Genomic DNA, 20,834 nt, shown 5'->3' on the forward strand with positions numbered 1-20,834 from the left:
ATTTTATTTTAGTTATGCATGTGTGTATTTATGCATGCATCTATCTATCTATTTATCTATCTATCTATGTATCTATCTATCTATCTATCTATCTATCCTCTGTCAGTAAATGACTGTAGGCTATTATAGTTTTCGTTCAGAATTTTCCTTTCTTACTAGTAAGATGTGATGCAAACGTGCAACAAAGTAACCTGATATCGTGTACATTATTTTTGTCTGTCGCCACCAATGAGCCCTTCATGCTCAATCCAGTTGAACCAGAGGTTGAAACAAGGAGGGTTGTACGCTCCCGACTCGGACTCGAACCCTTCGTCGTGTACGCAGACGCAGACGGAAAGAGTCAGGGTTAGGTCTCAGCGCAAAGTGTGCAACCAAGTGGGAGGCCGAGATTCAGACAGAGACACGCGAGTTGGTGCGAACATCACCAACGATAACAAAACACCTCAACAACGCCTTTATGCAACTTACTGAAACAAGCCATTAAGATATGCCACGGACTATCATTTTATCGGTGGAATTATTCTTGGACTGCGCAATGGAATGACGCGGAAAAGATGACAGTTTCTGAAGTAAACATCGGGAGAAAGTCTCCCTTTGGAATTGAATGAGGGTGCCACAACATAGCTAACAAAAAAGAGTGCATCAAGGCCATGATAGAGGGACTGGAGCCTGCATACAGATGTGCCCTCGCTACGAGATATCGACCTGGTAGCTATCGAGCTAGCTAACGTTAATAGCTAGTTAGAAACATTTTATTGTCTCATTCAAGACACGGAGCTGGAGTGAATGTTCATATTTTGACAGCTAGCGCCCTCACAGTTGGCGACTGTGCTTCGTTCGGGCTAGCTAGCTAGTAGCTAACGTCAGTTGCTGTACTAGTACCTAGCCTAGTAGCTTCAGTAACTTGTTTATTAGCTAGCTAGTGCTCGCTAGCCACTGTAACATTAGCTGACTGGCTAGCTGGGTAGCCAACGTTAGCAAGCGAGTTAGCTTGTCATGTAGCAGGCACTTGACTTGATCTGATCTGGAAATCGAAATAACTTTTTGTCCATGTATGAACGGCAGTATACGACATGTGCCTTTTCAGTGTTGCTACTTAGCCAGCTAATTAACCAGGAGTTGCTAGTGAGCTTCAACCGCTGGGGTCACTAACGTTACACTCGGACTCGGTGTGCGGTTTGGTTTCACGTTTGTTTAGTATTTCAAGCTTATTTTTTCGCCGTGCTTGGACTGACCCACCCACAAGGACTATCTTGGGCCGATGCTGACAATCCAGCCCGGATCACGGCAACGTAGGAAGCCGCCGCAGCCATGCAGCCGCAGCAAATATACGACTTTTCAAGTGACGAGAACAGTCACAAATGGCGAGGCCTCTTCGTGCAAGCGTTGCGAAAGGTAACATTGATGACCAGCACTGTGTGATGAAGCCTCAGACGAGCTTCATATCTAGCACGATTATAGCTTGATAGTTGATTGACATGTTATTCTTTACAAATCATTGTTTGATAACATCAAGATGGGTAGCTCAAATACATTTTGCAGTGCAGGTGTGGGTGTTTTTGCTGACCACTTGACAGACCCATAAACTACAGATAGGTGATGGCTCCTTGACAGTTACCTCTACCAGAACACGTTGAATTTGTATTTTTAAAATTGTATACATTTTCTTTCCCTCAGAAGCTTAGGACAAAGGCGACTAAGTAGTGTCTGTTTTCTGAACATTCCCACCAAACATTGGTTTCCATTAATCATGTGTTTTGTTTTCGAAGTATTACAATCATGGATTCTAATTAGGCTACATTTCAACCTCTTTTGCCAGGTTGTGAAGGGTAGAGAAACCTAAAGGTCCACCTCAGATTAGCTGCTCATGCTTGCTTACCGCTTCCAGTGATTTATAGGTTATTTGTTTTAGCCTAGTCTATCATAACTCTCATTCTCCTCAGTTCCAAGTGTAAAATTATTTTTTTTCCTGGGGATCCAGTCTCAATCCAGCTGGGAGCTGCAGCTGCTTCATTGTAAAACAATGTTGGGCTTTCCCTCCTCTAAATAGACAACTTGATTTTCACGAACCTAATTGAACTTTTCAAGGCAAGCAATATTCAGAGCCGGGCATGTGGCGTTAATGTTAGTCCAACACATCTATTTCTCTCTCTCTCTCTCTCTCTCTCTCTCTCTCTCTCTCTCTCTCTCACTCTCACTCTCGATAATTCCCTTTCTGAATCTTCACCAGCCTTTCTCTCTGCCATGGAGGGTGTCTTATCTCACTTACACTCTCCTCTTTTCACCCCCATGCTGGTCCTCATTTGAACCTGTGACCCATTCTGTTTCATAGACCAGCTGAATAAACACCACTCTCATTGAAGTTACACTCTTTTAGAATTTGTGTTCACATTTTAGGTGCCCCCCCCCCAACACAGATATGCCACCTTCATTTTATTTATTAGCCTTGTAAATTGCATACTGCCTAAATGATGCACATTTTGGACCGTCTAGGCTTTTTGTCCACCTCACCTCAAAAGCATCTGAAAGGTTTTATAGGTTTGTGTATTTGTGGAGTCCGCCGCCCTTGTCCTGATGTGGCTTTTGCTTTTAAGAGCCACTTGTGTGTTAAGAGAGGAACATGGCTGCGCTTAAGTGGCAGCTCTTTGTCACAGACCCCAGAAGAGATACGTTTTCCTGTTAGCTTATTATGTATACGGGCACAGCCTGTTGCTGACATACTGATCAAGCTACAGCGGGGCTATTGTGAGAGAGGTCTGCATGAAGCTGGGTCTGTGGAGGTCGTGAGTCGGGTGAAACTGAGAGCAGGTGTGGGCTGTGGTGTTTCTTTTGTCTCAACACGTTACACAGCGGCCTGGGGGGAAGCCTGTCAGAGATTGACGCAAGCTAGGTGGTTTGTTATGGTTTTGACTGACTGTGACTCACCCGTTAACAGCTGTCTAGAGGGGGGTTTCCTTTTCGGAGTAGAGATTGTCACATAGCTGCTATCTTCTCCTCACCCCTGGACTTTGCGTGCCCTTGAGAAGGGAGGTTGAGCGCACCCCGTTGAAAGGTACTTTACAAGAGCTCCTAAAGCCCCAGCATTGTAGGCCTGCCCCAGCCGCACTGTTAAACAGAGTTGAGATTGCTAGACTACAGTTGTACCATATAGACTATGCTTTGACTTCAGTGCGGCGTTTGTGTGTTAATATGCACAGTGACATTTTGCCGTGAAGGGTCCAGGCCGGCGGTGTCATGACTGCGTCTGGGTGTCCCTTGCGGCTCGTGTCCCGTGCTATGCAAGAGTGTCATCGAGCCACCGACACACTGCTGTTAATAATAACTGTGCATTCTCCAGGTCTGCTGTTTCACTTGCATGGGGAGAAATTCCAGAGGTGTGGGTACAGTTTCATTCCATCGCCATGTTGAGTGAGCAGAGTGCAGTGGTGAATGCCGGCGAGGCGGGTGCTCAGTAGTAGACCCATAGCTATTAAAGGACAGGACAGTGCTTTGTTTTTGGCTTGTCATTTTCGTCATGGATGCCCTGCTGGATAAAGCAGCCGGCTGTTTGTCAGACACGCTCGGCGGGGCGGCCGGGTACCCGCGGTTCCTCAGCAGGGTGCCGCAGACAGTGTCAGTGGGCACCTTCGTCTTTGCGATGAGCCGCCTCCTGTGCACCTGCCGCGGGCCGTCCTTGGGATGGAGGGCTCTGATTCATCACTGGCCCCGCCGTGTCCTGCCCTCCCCAGAGCCTCCCATCGGTCGCGTAGACATGACCGAGGCCGGGCTGCAGGCTCGGGTCACTGGGTCGGGTCAGAGGAGGGTCATGTACTATAAATCTACAATCTCCACCAGCCATTATGTTGGGACTGTGTGTGTGTGTGCGCGTGTTAGAGAGAGAGAGTGGGAGGGTGAGGGAGAGAGGGAGGTAGGGAGGAAGAGAGAGAGAGGGAGGTAGAGAGAGAGAGGGAGGGAGGGAGAGAGGTAGAGAGAGGGAGAGAGAGCTAGGGAGGGAGAGAGAGGGAGGGAGAGAGGGGGAGGGAGGTAGAGAGAGGGAGGGAGAGAGAGAGCTAGAGAGAGAGAGAGAGAGGGGGAGGGAGGTAGAGAGACGGAGAGGGAGAGAGAGCTAGAGGGTAAGGGAGGGAGAGAGGGAGGGGGAGGGAGGGAGAGAGACGGAGGGGGAGGGAGGGAGAGAGAGAGACGGGAGGGAGGGAGAGAGAGAGAGCTAGAGGGTGAGGGAGGGAGAGAGAGGGAGGGAGAGAGAGAGTGCTAGAGGGGGAGGGATGTAGAGAGAGAGGGAGGGAGAGCGGGAGAGTTGATCTCTGCCCCATGATTCCCCAGACAGTCTGATTGTAATGGCCGATGATGTCATGCTCTGAATCACAAACAGTGACACATGCTTGGGTGTAATAACAGCCCCTCCCCCCAGTGCCCACATTACCTGCAACCTGAGCCTGGCACGGCCCCTCTCGCACTCCCGGCCCGGAGAATAATCAATCGAATTAAAAAACGTTTACCCCGTATAAACACCTCCAATTCTATAACCAGTCTACTCAGAACACCCGCCGCCACTTTGTAGCCCTTGGCCGCGCGCCCCGTGTAGCTCGCCGTCTGCTGAACTAGTAAACCAGTGGAGCCTCCTATCTCACTGCGCCTCGCGTCCGTTTACCAGACAAAGTGCCATTTCCTCGTCGTCCTGCGCATGTGTGTGTGCCCGCGAGTACGACCGGGCTCACTCCCGTCCGCTTGCGGCTTTTAAGGAGACTGCTGCCTGCCAACCTGCCTGTGCACCACATCAATATCTCTCAGTCTGCCGCTATCATCCTCCATCCCTGGAGAGCCCTGTCTCTCTCTCTCTCTCTCTCTCTCTCTCTCTGTGGTGGACGGAGAAGAGGACTGAGGTGGAAGGACGGAGAAAGAGAGGGAGATGGAGGGAGGGAAAACTGAATGTGAGAGAGAGAAAGAGAGCGAGCGAGCACTGGGACTTCCTGTACACTGGCCAACCCTCCTTAATGGAGAAGAGCCATGAAACCGTACACCTCCAGCATGGTCCAGACAGGGGATGTGCATGAGAGCCTCAGCCTATCAGATCCATGTCTTTATTCTCCTCATACCTTTCCGCCCCCCGCCCCCCCCCCCCCCCTCGGTAAAATCTCCCCTTACATCCCATCACGATGTCACATTCTCAACTCCACTAGGGTGTTTTCCTCCGGGCCCCCCTAGAGATCTATACACCTCCAATGATATTACATGCATGTCCATTTGGCTCAGGTTGCATGGGTACTGTAAATATATTGAGCCTGAGAGGCCTGTGGCCCCTATCTCCTTACACTACCCCCCTTAGGTGTCCCTTCATCTGGCAGAGGTGGGTCTTAAGTGAACAGTGGCGTTGGGGTTGTCTGTCTTTCACACATGTACTTTCTCTCGATCCATTTGCTCAGATAGAGAGAGCGCTTGTCGGTTGGGTTTTTTTGTGAATGGAACCGGGGAAACCCCCTTAGTTTCTGTGGAGATGACTCAACTCCTTGTGTCGTGTGGAATTTGGACAAGTGCTTTTGAGGTTGAGAGACTTCATGTGGCCGTGCTTCTGCTCTGCTTTTCCATTTACAGCTGTCCCCCGACTACCGTACACAGCTGGATCATCTCAATATTGGATTATCAGTATACGATGACTGTTCAATAATACAGAGGCCTTTAGCCTTAATGTGAGATGCAGCCGTAGTAGCAGTTGTGTGCTGCGTTGGAGAGAGAGTTTTCAATTTAAGTCACAACAAAGTTTGGAGACTAATGTATCCGTTTGTGGTAAAAAATCATGATTTTAATCTCAAAGCATGTGAATGCATGTGGTGTTCACAGAAAGAGCATAGCCTCTTCCAACACCGTGTCAAGTTTAGTCAGAGCACAAGAATGCCTGAAGCCCGGTCAGGCCTGACCTTTGAACTCTTAACATTCCACATGCCGGGGGCAACGTTTTGTCATCATAGCGCCCGCCTTACTATATGCCAGGGTAATTCCATCACTACCATGTGAACAGCCTGGCTTTGTGTGTGTGTGTGTGTGTGTGTGTGTGTGTGTGTGTGTGTGTGTGTGTGTGTGTGTGTGTGTGTGTGTGTGTGTGTGTGTGTGTGTGTGTGTGTGTGTGTGTGTGTGTGTGTGTGTGTGTGTGTGTGTGTGTGTGTGTGTGTGTGTGTGTGTGATAGAGATAGAGAGTGTGTGGTGTGACTCCCTTTCTATCCCTCTTCCACTGTTTTTTTTTTGTAGTAGTAGACTGCTAGTTAAAGATGATAGCATGATACCATGATAGCATCTGAACAGACAGCATTCCGGTGAGAGGAGACACAGCCCTAATGACGGCTGGATAGAGGGAGGGAGGCTTCATGTACCTGACAGATCACTCCTCTCTCCTCCATCCAAACCACACCTCTTCAGTCTCTCTGTTTCCACCGGAACACCAACATTTTATACTTTATTTTTATTGTCACATCAAAATATGACAAAAATACAACAAAACATAGTAGAACACACAGTCCATGCATTCATACAAATGTTATAGTGATGATAATATACGTCAGGTCAAACAGTCATGGCTCGGTAAACATCACCTAAGGTCTCAAACCCAATCCATTTTTCCCAATATTTCTAGAATGTCTGAGCCTGTAGATTTAGTGTAAAGATCATTCTCTCCATATCTTGAATATTAATCACAATCTCTATCCAGTCCGTCTTTGTTGGAGGTTTAGGTTGTAACCATTTCCGTGCTACAGCTTTCTTGCTGGCTGCTAATACTGTCTTTAATAAATATTTATCTCGCACCGAAAAATGATCTGCAATGTGGCCCAATACACCTGAACACCATTGTTTAAAACTGTTTTATTAGCTCGGGACCTGCAACTCTGCTAACTGTGTGCTTAAGAAAATGCTTCCCTAAAACGTTGGCGAGGAACTGTTCAGCCTGTCACTTGACAGATGTGATGTCATGCCTTTTGTTTTTGTGGTGGTTGTTAGGTTTATTGCAAGAACTGTTTGGGAGAATGCCCGTTGTAATAAGCACCATCCTCATGTCACAAGCCTTTGTGATTTGTGATTATGACGCACTGGCAGAACTAGATGCATCATACTAAGGTTTAACACGTCAATAACAACAATTTGTGCGTGCGTTGTGCCGCTGCTGTCTCAGTGACACCACGTCTGTCGCCGGCAAAGCGGGTTCTAGAGACGGCTTCTTCTCCTAACTCTGGGCGCTGCTCCTCCAGGTGCAGCTGCAGGTCCACCCCAACCTCTCAGCCAAGGAGGACGCTCTGCAGCACATCGAGGAGCTGATCCTGCAGCTGCTCAACATGCTGTGTGTGGCCCAGCCGCGCTCTGTGCAGGACGTTGAGGTGAGGTCCCGGTGGGTCTTATCAACCCGCACCCCCACCACACTCCTCTGGTAGCGACTCCTGGTCACCTTCTCAGTAATCAGTAACCCCGCTGCCAGTGGTTGAGAGAGTATTAATTCATTCCAGACTTGGGATTGAAATACTATTTGTTGAAATCATTTCAATTACTTGTCTGTGCTTGATTGCTCTCGTCTGGCACAGCAGAACCATTGGTCTGTTCACCAGAATGCAGGCAGACCCCAGCGAACGCTAAAGTATTTGTGGCCCACAATGATGAGACTTATGTGTTTTCTTAATAACCACTCACCATTTCACAGCACAAATACCCACTTGCTTAGCTGTGGGGCTTATAATAACGTAATCATTATGCAAAAATGACACCAAAAAGCATTAATCCACTGGTCAGCATACATCTAAATTCCCCCATCTAAAAGTCTCCTCACGAACTCCGTAGCCAGGGCTGAAGATTTACTTTTTGGCTCACCTGCCAAGGGGACTGGTAGATGAAAAAATCCACCGGCCAAGTATATTTTTTACCGGCCAAAATAATAAATTGCCTTTTTTGTCACATTATACATCTGTTTCAGTACTTTTCATTCAGATAATAGTATTATGTTGAATACATGCTTAAGGAAGAGGCCAATGTAAAATTTCAAATAAATTGGTTTAATTCGATGCCTATAAACATTGCAATTCATAGAAATTCAATTATTCATTTCCATTCACTTCCATGGTGTAGAATTATCCATAACTACCTAACCCTACACAAATATGAGATATAAATGATCCAAGCCTTAACCTCATGGTCTTTATGTGTTTATGAACAAAATACATATACTGTAACATATTCACAGCCTGTCATCATGTAAAGTTAAACCTGAGCTGGATGACCAGTGAAGTCAGTCAAGGAGGAACCAGTACCGTCTTCAGAGCTTATAAGCTACATGACAAGCGATCAAAGACATCTCTTCTGAGAAACAGGGGCTTGGTATGCTATGGAAGCCCAGAGACAGGATGGTACACATCTACTGTAGGTGTCGCCCATGGATGTAGGTGTCGCCACATCCTAGCTTCTGTTGTCTTCGCCTTCTCCACATGTGTCGACTGTAGTAGCGCGCGTCCTCTGAGGTAAATGGGAACGATTTTCTGTGCGCGAGTAGCCTCGCGTCACCAGTCTCTCCTAGTGCGCGAGGCTCCGCAACAGTCGTATGACTGGAAACTTTATTTGGTGCAGCGGGGGAGCTATTTAAGTGCAACACACAACAAACAGAACGCCGGTCTATGGCATGGATGTGGCGACATTGCACGCATAATTTATTACATGACTCTATTGGTACAAACATTTACCCGCCAGCGTAGCGGATAGCCTCTGACATTTAGTCGCCAAATGGAAATTTTACCCGCCATTGGCGGGTGGCGGGTGTTAATTTTCAGCCCTGTTCGTAGCCTTCTCACCCTCATCTCCCTCCCTCCCCAACTCAAGTTCTCCGTGTCATATTCCTCTTCTAATTACCAGCAAGCTTTTTCTTTTAATACATCCATGCCCTTAGGGTTCCAACTTGGAAGAAATTAAATTAATTTGTCTTTTTAACATTTTGCCACGGCATAGCCAACGCTACTCAAAACTCCCACGCTTGCAGAAAATTCCCACGGGGAGCCAGTGTCACTGCGTGACCTGAGGGATTGACGTCTGTCCAAAATATGCAAGCGAGTAGCTTCAATGGGAAATAAAAGAATGGCAGAATAGATACCATTAAATGTTACACACAGTTTTGACAATTACAAACGAGGTGCTAGATTGGCACAAATTAAGCCATCGCCCGCACCCAACCCCCCTCGCCCACCCCCCCACCCGACGGACAGTACACGAAAATATTGTGAATATAACACATATAAAAGGTTAGGGGCCGCTGGCCTATAACACATATAAAAGGTTAGGGGCCGCTGGCCTATAACACATATAAAAGGTTAGGGGCCGCTGGCCTATAACACATATAAAAGGTCAGGGGCCGCTGGCCTATAACACATATAAAAGGTCAGGGGCCGCTGGCCTATAACACATATAAAAGGTCAGGGGCCGCTGGCCTATAACACATATAAAGGTTAGGGGCCGCTGGCCTATAACACATATAAAAGGTCAGGGCCCGCTGGCCTATAACACATATAAAAGGTTAGGGGCCGCTGGCCTATAACACATATAAAAGGTTAGGGGCCGCTGGCCTATAACACATATATCTGACATATCTGAGCACATTGGCTACTAAACAGCAGGAGGATTGAAGTCAGTGCTTTCTCTCCCTCTCACCAATCAGGAACGAGTACAGAAGACTTTTCCCCACCCCATTGATAAATGGGCCATAGCTGATGCCCAGTCAGCCATCGAGAAACGGAAGAGGAGGAACCCCCTCCTGCTCCCTGTGGATAAGATACACCCCCTGCTGAAGGTAGAAGGACCTGATCCACATTCTCATTCAGGATCTTGTAACATCACTCGTTAGGCTGTAACCATGCTTGACTCCGGTTCTCTTGTCTCTACAGGAGGTGCTGGGGTATAAGATTGACTACCATGTTTCCCTGTACATCGTGGCTGTGCTAGAATACATATCGGCAGACATTCTGAAACTGGCAGGCAACTATGTCGGTAACATCAGACACTACGAGATCAGCCAACAAGACATCAAAGTATCTATGTGCGCAGACAAGGTGGGAAATATTCTGGTGTGTGTGTGTGTGTGTGTGCGTGTGTGCGTGTGTGCGTGTGTGCGTGTGTGCGTGTGTGCGTGGGGGCGGGCTTCATCTCAATTCATCTCCCTGCTCTTTGACGTGCTCCCTGTGCATGTCCAGGTGTTGATGGACATGTTCGACCAGGACGAGGACATAGGCCTGGTGTCTCAGTGCACAGAGGAACCCTCCGCGTCCGGGGAGCTCACCTACGATGACCTGGTGAGGCTAGAGATCGCCGAGGAGCGCCAGTACTTGCGGGAGCTCGACCTCATCATCAAAGTGTTCCGTCATCACTTCCTGTCCAACAACAAGATCTTCACACCTCTGGTGAGAGCAGGGCTGAGGCCAGCTTAACTTAGCCAGAGGCTTTTTGCAGTCAAATCCATCTAAAGATTATAACCGAATCGCTGTAATAAGCTAGTAGCTAATCTTCATTAGCGGAGTAGATTGTTGTGAAATGTTTGAGCTGACTTAACCTTCTAGTGAAACCCTTATTGTGTTTTATTGGCTCCTTACGCCCACATGTTTTTTTGTCCCTAAGACTTAATGCATGTATGAAGTAAATATTTGACTGCTGCTTTTACCACATTGACTCAAATCACCTCAGAGCGGAAACACTAATGATTTCATGGTCTGAGGAGTGACTGGAGGGAGGGAGTTTAATTTTATGAGTTTGTGCGGCTTTGCGTATTTTGAGTTGGGTAGTTAGTGGTCTGATTTGGGTGAGGAAGGTAACCTACCCGAGACCCTATGGAATGCAGAACACATAATTATGCTGGAAAATAACTGTATTTGCGGCTCTTGCCAAAATGACCTCAAATATGTCTGTTGAAATATCTATCTAAATTTTAAGTTACAGTAGAGAAAGCAACTTGTTGACGGTTACATGTACGTCTCCCATTCTGTCTCCAATCGTCAGTTTTTATTTATTACCTCTTGAAGGGTGATATAAACGAATCGGGAGGGACGGGGATCCGTGGTAAAACCCAGTGGATTATTTTTGGATTTTTGGATTGTTGTTGCTGTCAAGTGATCGGCCATGTCGGCTCGTCTCTAATTCTCGCACCGCGTGTCACACCCATGTCATACCCTCCCCATCATCCCTCTCTCTGTCCATCCCTCAGGACGTTGAGGTGATCTTCAGCAACATCCTGGACATCCACGAGCTGACCGTGAAGCTCCTGGGCCTGATCGAGGACGCTGTGGAGATGACCGCCGACGGCAGTCCCCACCCGCTGGTCGGCAGCTGCTTCGAGGACCTGGCCGAGGTACGAACCGTCCGTCCGTCCGTCTGTCCAGCCTACCTCAGCGTTTCCACCTCTGTTTATGCTCCCTGTCCATCTTCTTCAACGGCACTATGACTCATCGCTATCACTCCCACCAAGCATTTCATTCTATGTGGTACCAATGTACCTGTATTATGTACTGTATAAGCATTTTGTTTTATGTGGTACCTACCTACCTGTATTATGTACTTAGCATTTCATTCTATCTGTGTCTTATACATAATAAACATCCTTGAATAATCATCGTTGAATATGACAAATAAACCACCTGAAGCCACCACCATACAGTACCTTGCTGTACCCCCTCCCGTCCCCAGCCAAGCCTGCTCGTCTCTGTAACTCATGCCTCCCTCCTGCTGTGCTACAGGAGCAGGCGTTCGACCCCTACGAGACTCTGTCTCAGGACATCCTCTCCAGGCAGTTCCACGAGCACTTCAGCAACCTGATGGCCAGACAGTCCGTAGGACTCTACTTCCAGGTACTGGACCGCGGATATCGTCACTGGTGTGGAATCTATATATGTTTTAGTCGATGATCGTTTTCTGTAACCCTTGTTCTCGTGTGTCTGTATATGAAAGGGCACTTCCTTGGTGATTGTGAGTGTTGAAACAAGAGTCAACAAGATAGCTTGCAAGGATCGTGATCACATCCCTCTTGCTGTGAACAATGGAGTCGAGGTGTCTGTGAAATCTCTTAATCAGTCAAGGGCATACCATGACATGTTCAGCTTCCTGTGTACAATCCTTTCACTGCCTCATTGTTTTATGTGGACATTCCTCACAAGAGTAGAGTTGAATTACACTCAGCGGGGTGCAGCGCGGCAGCCTTTGAAGACGCCAATGTTTAGTTTTGATGTTTTTACAAGCCAAAGACCTCCGAGTCAAATTGTGGCCCAGATACAACTCACTTCTGAGCCCATACTTTGGTCTTCAGGTATCCGCGCTGCAGTAGCTCTGCCCGTCCCCGGGCCCTCAGCGAGGGGGCTGGCGCTGGTAGCTCATATCCTGTCCCTGTGTGGTGAACCGTCCGGCCCGGTGCCTGGGGCAGAACGGTTCACGCTGGCGGCTGTTCTGTTTACCCTCCAGCCCAGGGCCCAGCCACATAAACACCGGTCGCACGCAGCATCCTTCCCCCTGATTGCCAAGCTGGAGGTGCTGTTTATTTACAGCCGTGTTCCCCAGTAGAGGAGGGAGAAACCATGGACCACACTAGGGCTATGACTCCCCCCAGTCAAATGTCATGGACCTTCTGTCCAAAACCATGCTTTAATAGATACTGCGAATCTAGAGTTGTAAAACTATATGCAGCCTGTAGACTAGATCTGTTTTTATACTTTGGTGAGCTATGCCTTTGTTCTAGATTACATCTAAGCTAATTCTGCATGGGTTTTAGGCTGTTGTTGCCTTTTGGGATCCCAGATGAACCATCAGAGTATTCCTTGCTTTGTGACTTGGAGCTCAGTGATGTGTATGTTAGACGATATTCTGTGGTCCCTTGGGAGCTGCTGTAATGGTCGTCTCTAGCCTTCTCTCCCTACCTCCCCGTACGATTTTCTTACACCATATATGCACTGGGAAATAAGATTATTTTTTTTTGCCGGTTTTGTTTATCTAGTCCTCTGTGTGTGTGTGTCTGTGTGTGTCTCTCTCTCTCTTCATTCTTTTGTCCATTCTTTTGTCTCATCCCACCCTCTTCTTTCTCACTCATCCATCTTGACCCCCCCGTCAGATGGATGTGTCTGTTGAGCACTCAGCCACTGCACTCTGCAGCGTCTGGTATTGTGGGTAAATTACATCGCCTTTTAAAAATAGAACAGGCAGCCACACTGCAGACCATTTTTCTCCTGGAGAAGGGGGCAGGGGGAGGGGAGGGCGTTGGGGGGAGGGGGGGGGCTTTGGCTGGAGGCACATTTCATGTTGAAAATAAGCTGTAAATTAAGACTGCATAAGAGCCCAGCTTGGGTTCAGTTGGTTCAAAACCTCTCTGAGATGGGTCGGTACATGTTGTTCCTGTCGTACCACTGAGCAGGATTCCCAATGTTATGTGTTATTTACATTTATTATATAACCCTCCTTTAGTTGAGTTACTGACTTCAGTTGCACACAAAAAAGTGTGCCGCCATTCAACCATGAATCATTGCTGAACGTGAAACCTGGAGCCATTGTGTTTTTCTTGATCAGGGCTATATTTGTTCATCTGTGTCGTCTTGTTCTCTCTCATCTATGTACTGCTCCCCCCCATCTCTCTCTCTCTCTCCCCATCACTCTCTCTCTCTCTCTCTCTCTCTCCCCATCACTCTCTCTCTCTCTCTCTCTCCAGTCAGACAGAGTAGGCGCTAGTGTGGAGTCTCAGTAGTAGAGTATTGATTAGGTGTTGTCTATCTGGGCAGCAGGGGACTAGAAGAGATACGATGACAACCCCTACTCTAGTTTCCTGCAGCCCACCTCAGTCAACCTCTCCTCTCTCTTCTCCTGTTCATCCTCTCCTCCCTCTCGCCTCCCTCACTCTGTCCTCCGTGGTTGTTTTTATCCGGCAGTACATTATCCCCTCTGCCCATCTCTAACGGTCCTCCTCACGGCCTCTCTGCCTGTGTGTCTTTGTTCCTGCAGTCGATAGCAGAGGGCTTCAAAGAAGCAGTCCAGTACGTCCTGCCCCAGCTCATGATGGTCCCAGTCTACCACTGTTTGCACTACTTTGAGCTACTACAGGTGAATGTTTGCACTGCTCACATAAAAACATGCATCATGTACTCACAAACATAGCAGGTCACAAACACACACACACAGAAACATTAGGCTGGATAATAAGGCAATTATATATTCTTGTATGTAGAACAGTGGAGATGTCCGGGTGAACAGTTACCCTGAAGCACAGTCAGGGGTGAACAGTTACCCTGAAGCACAGTCAGGGGTGAACAGTTACCCTGAAGCACAGTCAGGGGTGAACAGTTACCCTGAAGCACAGTCAGGGGTGAACAGTTACCCTGAAGCACAGTCAGGGGTGAACAGTTACCCTGAAGCACAGTCAGGGGTGAACAGTTACCCTGAAGCACAGTCAGGGGTGGGGTAGCAGCAGTGTGGAGACTTGGTCTCCGGGTCAGCCCATGTTTCCTATATCCCTCCTGTCCCATTGGTTGGCCCTCAGCCTTTCCCAACACATTACCAGTTTAGTAATCCTCCGATTCTTCCCATCGCCCTCAACTTCACCCTCACGCTCACATAGGTCGGGACCGGGCCGGTCCATGCGACCGTCGTTCTTAACTCACCGAAGGGGGACTCCCTCCCTCTCGATGCGTCTAATCTGATCCCCCCTCGCTCTCCCCGCGCAGCAACTGCAGGAGCGCAGTAACGAGCAGGACGACCGCGAGTGCCTGAAGCAGGCCATCACCGCGCTGCTCAACCTCCAGTGCAGCGTGGAGCGCATCTACACCAAGCACCTGCCCCGCCGCAAGCCCGGGTAAGAGCCAAACCTCATACTGCATAAGACATAACTCTGGGCATTGCCTATGGCTCATAGCTCTGGGCACTGCCTATGGCCCATGGCTCATAGCTCCGGGCATCTGTGAGCCATGAGCCATAGCTTGTCTTATACATACAGTACAGTATAAACTAGGCCTGAGGTGTGCTACACTGGGCCCCTCAGTTCATCAGCACCCTCTCTCTCTCTCTGACGTAACTCTGTCCTGCAGAGAGCCCATGTACCGGCTGTACAGCAGGCAGGTGCGCAGCAAGCAGCTGGCCATCAAGCGCATGAACGAGATCCAGAAGAGCATCGACGGCTGGGAGGGGAAGGACATTGGCCAGTGCTGCAGCGAGTTCATCCTGGAGGGGGCGCTGGTGCGGGCCGGCGCCAAGCACGAGCGCCACAACTTCCTGTTCGACGGCCTGATGATCAGCTGCAAGGCCAACCAGAGTTCGCGGCTGCCGGGCTCGGGCAGCGGGGCGGAGTTCCGCCTCAAGGAGAAGTTCGTCCTGCGCAAGATCCGCATCGTGGACCGCGAGGACTCGTCGGAGCTGCGGCACTCCTTCGAGCTGGCGGGGAAGGACGAGAACTGTGTGGTGTTCTGCGCGCGCTCGGCGGAGGAGAAGGCGGCGTGGATGGCGGCGCTGGTCACCCTGCAGTACCGCTCGACGCTGGACCGCATGCTGGACACGGTGCTGCAGCACGAGGAGCAGGCCCAGCCCCTGCGGCTGCCCTCCCCCGAGGTCTACCGCTTCGCCGTGCAGGACTCCGAGGAGAACATCGTCTTCGAGGACAAGGTGCAGAGCAAGACGGGGATCCCCATCATCAAGGCCGGCACCGTGGTCAAGCTCATCGAGAGGCTCACCTACCACATGTACGCTGGTAAGTACCCAACCCCCCATCGTTCTTTCTTCTCAGTGAGACTGCTGTCATATTGTTTCAATACTATTGAACGGAGTACCATGTAGAAACCCACAAACATGGGACATTTCTCTGTGTTCTGGTAGTTAGGCTGTGTTTAGGGTTAGGCTGTGTTCAGGTAGTTAGGCTGTGTTTAGGTAGTTAGGCTGTGTTTAGGTAGTTAGGCTGTGTTTAGGTAGTTAGGCTGTGTTTAGGGTTAGGCTGTGTTCAGGTAGTTAGGCTGTGTTTAGGTAGTTAGGCTGTGTTTAGGTAGTTAGGCTGTGTTTAGGTAGTTAGGCTGTGTTTAGGTAGTTAGGCTGTGTTTAGGGTTAGGCTGTGTTCAGGTAGTTAGGCTGTGTTCAGGTAGTTAGGCTGTGTTCAGGTAGTTAGGCTGTGTTCAGGTAGTTAGGCTGTGTTTAGGGTTAGGCTGTGTTCAGGTAGTTAGGCTGTGTTCAGGTAGTTAGGCTGTGTTCAAGTAGTTAGGCTGGTAGGTTAATAAAGTGCCCACCTACCTGCCTGAACGTAGAGAAATGCTCCATGTTTGGAGTTTCTACGCCGTACTTGGTTTCCACGTGGTAATCTGTAGGGAGCTTTAATCGTATTCGGTTGTCCTTGCAGATCCCAACTTTGTACGCACGTTTCTGACCACGTACCGTTCCTTCTGCAAGCCACAGGAGCTCCTCAGCCTGCTGATCGACAGGTATGGTATGGCTACGGTGGACATTTCAGTGTTAGAGGTTAGTTGGAGGCTGGGAAAGACCTGATTGTCTGCCTCGCCCAAAGCTGGTGAACTCCACAGTGTGGATATGAACATCCTGTGGTAACATGTTGATTTCCTTAGGATTGACATTCCGGAACCAGAGCCCACCGAGGCAGACAGACAAGCTCTCTGGAACGGGGATCAACCAATGGCTGCTGAGCTCCAGAGGTTCCGTAGGGAGTATGTGCAGCCGGTCCAACTCAGGTACAATAACCACACGGTCCTGTCCAATCAGAATAGACCCCCCTCCCCATCGCGTGATTGGTCGTCTGGTAATAGGATCTCACCACTCTACTCTGGTTCTCTCACAGGGTTCTCAATGTGTTCCGTCAGTGGGTTGAGCACCATTTCTATGACTTTGAGAATGACACTGAGCTGAGGAGCAAACTAGAGGAGTACATCACCAGCAAAATACAACTGCGAGGTATGTTAACACCGCCGCATCCTCTACGGCAATAATCATAGCAGTTCCACAATGATCTCCATCACTGATCAATTTGATCTTCTGTCCCTTGATTAGGCAAGTCGATGCGGAAGTGGGTGGAGTCCATCAACAAGATCATCAGGAGGAAGATGCAGACCCAGTCCAACGGCGTTAGTCACAACATCACCTTTGAGAGCCCGCCCCCTCCCATCGAGTGGCACATCAGCAGGGCGGGTCAGGTGGACACCTTTGACCTCATGACCCTTCACCCTATCGAGATCGCCCGGCAGCTGACTCTGCTAGAGTCTGAGCTCTACAGGTGAGAAATCCACTATACCGCGGTGATCAGGCCACAGCGATAGTGAACATGGTGTAACCCTGCCGGTCGACACTGGACCTAGGCAAGCTGTCCAGTAGATGTATGTGAGGACTGTACTAGACATTGGTATACACAGCTGAGCCCCGGTTCTCTCTCCTCAGGGCCGTCAGGCCGTCTGAGCTGGTGGGCAGCGTCTGGACCAAAGAGGACAAGGAGAAGAACTCGCCCAACCTGCTGCGCATGATCCGCCACACAACCAACCTCACTCTGTGGTTCGAAAAGTGAGTACCCCCAAGCCCCTGGACTCGAGGACCCACGAGGGACAAGAACAAATCAAAACCAAGGAAACGTGACATTCTCTCGTGTCTGTGTGTCAGGTGCATCGTAGAGGCGGAGAACCTGGACGAGAGGGTGGCCGTGTTCACGCGGGTCATCGAGATCCTGCAGGTGTTCCAGGAGCTCAACAACTTCAACGGAGTGCTGGAGGTGGTCAGCGCCATCAATTCTGTCCCCGTCTACAGACTTGACCACACCTTCGAGGTAGGCGTACAGCTATGAACATCGTAAGCTTCATGCGTACCTTTTATCCTGAAAAGTGAAGTCAAGCATAGAGATCTACTACTGTACTCACTCTCGCTCCAGAGGCCAACAGCCATCAGCTAGATAATAAAGTATCCATCTTTTCCTTCCACAGGCCGTTCCAGAAAGGAAAAAGAGGATCCTCGAGGAAGCCGTGGAACTCAGCCAAGACCATTTTAAGAAATACCTGGCCAAGCTCAAGTCAATCAATCCACCCTGTGTGCCTTTCTTTGGTAAGATCTCTGAGGTGTCGTACGTCTGTCATGTGAAATCTTGAGTAAGTTACGGAGCCGATTCCTCTGACCCGGTCTGATCCTCGTTGGTGATGCACAGGTATATACCTAACCAACATCCTGAAGACGGAAGAGGGGAACCCGGACTTCCTCAAACGCCACGGCAAAGAGCTGATCAACTTCAGCAAACGCCGAAAAGTAGCCGAGATCACGGGGGAGATCCAGCAGTACCAGAATCAGCCCTACTGCCTGAAGGTGGAGCACGACATCAAGGTCAGAAGCTCCCGCTTTATTCTCCTGGACTCGGTTGGCTCCTACTGGGACGGCCGCAGTCGTTGACCCGGTCGCTGTGAATGCTGTGTCCGATGCCCTGTTGTTTATGCGTTGTTTTCTCCCTCACACAGAGGTTCTTCGAGAACCTGAACCCCATGGGCAGCATGAGTGAGAAGGAGTTCTCCGACTACCTGTTCAACAAGTCTCAAGACATCGAGCCCCGCAACTGCAAGCAGCCTCCGAGATATGTAAGTGAACCAAGCCTCTGATTCATAGTAGCCTCAGCTCAGCTCGTACGGATGTTAGAGTCCAGCACGGTGAACATAAAAACCCCATAATTACTGACGGTCACTGTCCCTCCCCCCACAGCCCAGGAAGACCCTGTACACCCTGAAGTCCCCCGGGATCCGGCCCGTGCGTACCTCTACCTCCGGCACCCTGAAGGGCCACCCCGTCCCCCTGGAGAGGGAGCCCCCCCACAAGATCACCTTCCGCAGCATCGCGGAGACGGAGCCGGAGGTCCCCGCGTCGGCCTCGGTGCCCACCTCGCCCAACACGCCCACGCCGCCGCAGTCGGCCTGCTCCGACCTCAGCTCGGTCTTCATGGAGCATGACCTGTGCGGCTCTTACGGTGAGACTGGCACACGTGCCACACACACACACACACGCATACACACACACACACACGCACACACATACGAAATATGGGAAGGAATTCAGTGTGCAATTTAACTTCTACCTCTGTTGATTTTACAGGTAGCAACTCCATATTTGCTCCAGTACTCCTACCAAATAGTGAGTAACTAATGTCTATTTGTTTCTGATTGATGTTGTGTTTGGAATGTGGAGAAGGGAAGGTCTCTGTATGTTTAGGAACCAGACTTCCTGTAACTCCCAGGAAGGATGCTGGTACGAGTGTGGGGTTTATGTCTGTTCCTCGTCCAGCAGAACCATAACGTGGTAATTGTTTTTATACCCTCTCTCCAGAGTTCCACTCTGTGTCCTGCGGGAGTCTGCACCAGCTGGGAGAAGAGCTCCTCAAGCCACCTCCACTACCCCCACGCAGGAAAGACGCCTTCTCTGAAGCCAAGGTACACACACACACACACACAAACACACACATTACATAGGTGTCGATCAGGAACTTATCGCCTCTGGAAATTATTTTTTTTGAAAAATTGAAGATTCTTGCGAATCGGGATTAGGATGTAAACTATGCAGTTGATGTTTATTCTTGTGAAATACTGAATTGAGTGTTGACTTTTTGTTTGTTCCAAACGTTAACCCCGTTAACCCCCTTGTTTGTGATTGGCAGCTGAGCAGCAGGTCAGACAGCCCGCCGGCCATCCCTCCCAGACTGCCCCCGCCGCTCCCCCGGATCCAGCCCCGCGTGCCAGTCTACAACGGGCCTAGCGACGGCCCCATGCCCAGCCCCCCGCCACCGCCCCCCCGGGACCCCCTGCCCGACACCCCGCCCCCGGTCCCGCAGAGACCCCCGGAGATCTTCATCAACTACCCACTGAGCCTGCAGCCCTCCCCGGTGGGACGCTTCCACTGGGACTTCAGCAGCTCCCCCAGCTCGCCCAACACCCCCCCCGGCACCCCCTCGCCACGCGTCCCCCGGCGCAGCTGCCCCCTCAGCACCAGCCAGAACAGCCTGTGCCCGCTCCCCATGCCCATCACGGCGCCGCCCGTCCCTCCGCGCCACAACTCCAGCCCTCAGCTCCCCAAACTCCCGCCAAAGACCTACAAAAGGGAGCTTCTGCAGCCCCCCTTACAGGGCCTCTCGCTGGTGGAGAACACAGACAGTAGCCAATGAGCCTCTTTTTTTGTTGTAATCGTTGACACCTTGGGTGAGCTCTTGATACAAAACTGTAGCCATGTCCATGTCCTGCAAACTATGAGCTCACGGAGCGAGTAGAACTTCATCATGATTAAAGCTACTGATCAGAAAGAAGACTGCTCCCCCCCGCCACACACACACACACTCTAAACCCTCCAACTCATCACCACCATTGACCAATCACGCCACGCCTCTCAGGGGATCAGTAGCTCCGCCTTCATTTCAAACCCTCTGTGCCAATGAGTGATCCACACCGGAGTGCCAGCTAACGAACAAGGAGCGCCAAGACACTGTTTCAGAGTGTGTGAGTGGTGTGCATGTGTATATATGTGCGTGTGTGTATGCGTGTGTGTGTGTATATATATATATATATATATATATATATATATATATATATATATGATGTAGTCACTGTGTAACTTTTCTCTTGTAGAGAGCACACACTGTACTAGCGCTAGTGAACAGGACAGCATGCTGCGGCAGTAGTTGTCCCCCTACTGCCCTCTACAGGACACTGTGCTTCTTCATCCCCCCAGGTGAGGGAGGAGAAGACTGGCCGACAGTGATCACACGAGTCTGGCAGTCCCAGATGGATGGACAAGTCTCACTGTCATGCTGTGATTCTATCTATGGGCATTGACATAGTGCTTAACTCTGACACTCACCCTGGAGA

At 49.8% G+C, this 20,834-nt stretch overlaps 1 protein-coding gene across 2 annotated transcripts; it reads left to right on the forward strand.

Moving 5' to 3' along the window:
* Positions 1–1,266: 1,266 nt before the first annotated feature.
* sos2 (son of sevenless homolog 2) lies at positions 1,267–20,137 on the forward strand (the record flags this gene model as incomplete). 2 transcript variants are annotated; one of them, XM_084438299.1, is made up of 23 exons in its annotated part: positions 1,267–1,395; positions 7,233–7,358; positions 9,671–9,802; positions 9,897–10,061; positions 10,203–10,409; positions 11,207–11,350; positions 11,736–11,846; positions 13,978–14,076; positions 14,697–14,824; positions 15,057–15,712; positions 16,349–16,430; positions 16,572–16,694; positions 16,802–16,914; positions 17,011–17,233; positions 17,395–17,514; positions 17,611–17,773; positions 17,928–18,045; positions 18,146–18,318; positions 18,450–18,566; positions 18,688–18,949; positions 19,075–19,113; positions 19,306–19,409; positions 19,634–20,137. In XM_084438299.1, the coding sequence occupies exons 1-23, from the start codon at positions 1,312–1,314 to the stop codon at positions 20,135–20,137; spliced, it is 3,993 nt and encodes a 1,330-aa protein (XP_084294425.1). In that variant the 5' UTR covers positions 1,267–1,311. The 2 variants fall into 2 exon arrangements, with proteins under 2 accessions (XP_084294425.1, XP_084294426.1); XM_084438300.1 differs by lacking the exon at positions 13,978–14,076.
* Between the last annotated feature and the right edge of the window lie 697 nt (positions 20,138–20,834).

Source organism: Borostomias antarcticus (genome assembly GCF_949987555.1).
Source record: "Borostomias antarcticus genome assembly, chromosome: 5".
Lineage (NCBI taxonomy): Eukaryota > Metazoa > Chordata > Actinopteri > Stomiiformes > Stomiidae > Borostomias > Borostomias antarcticus.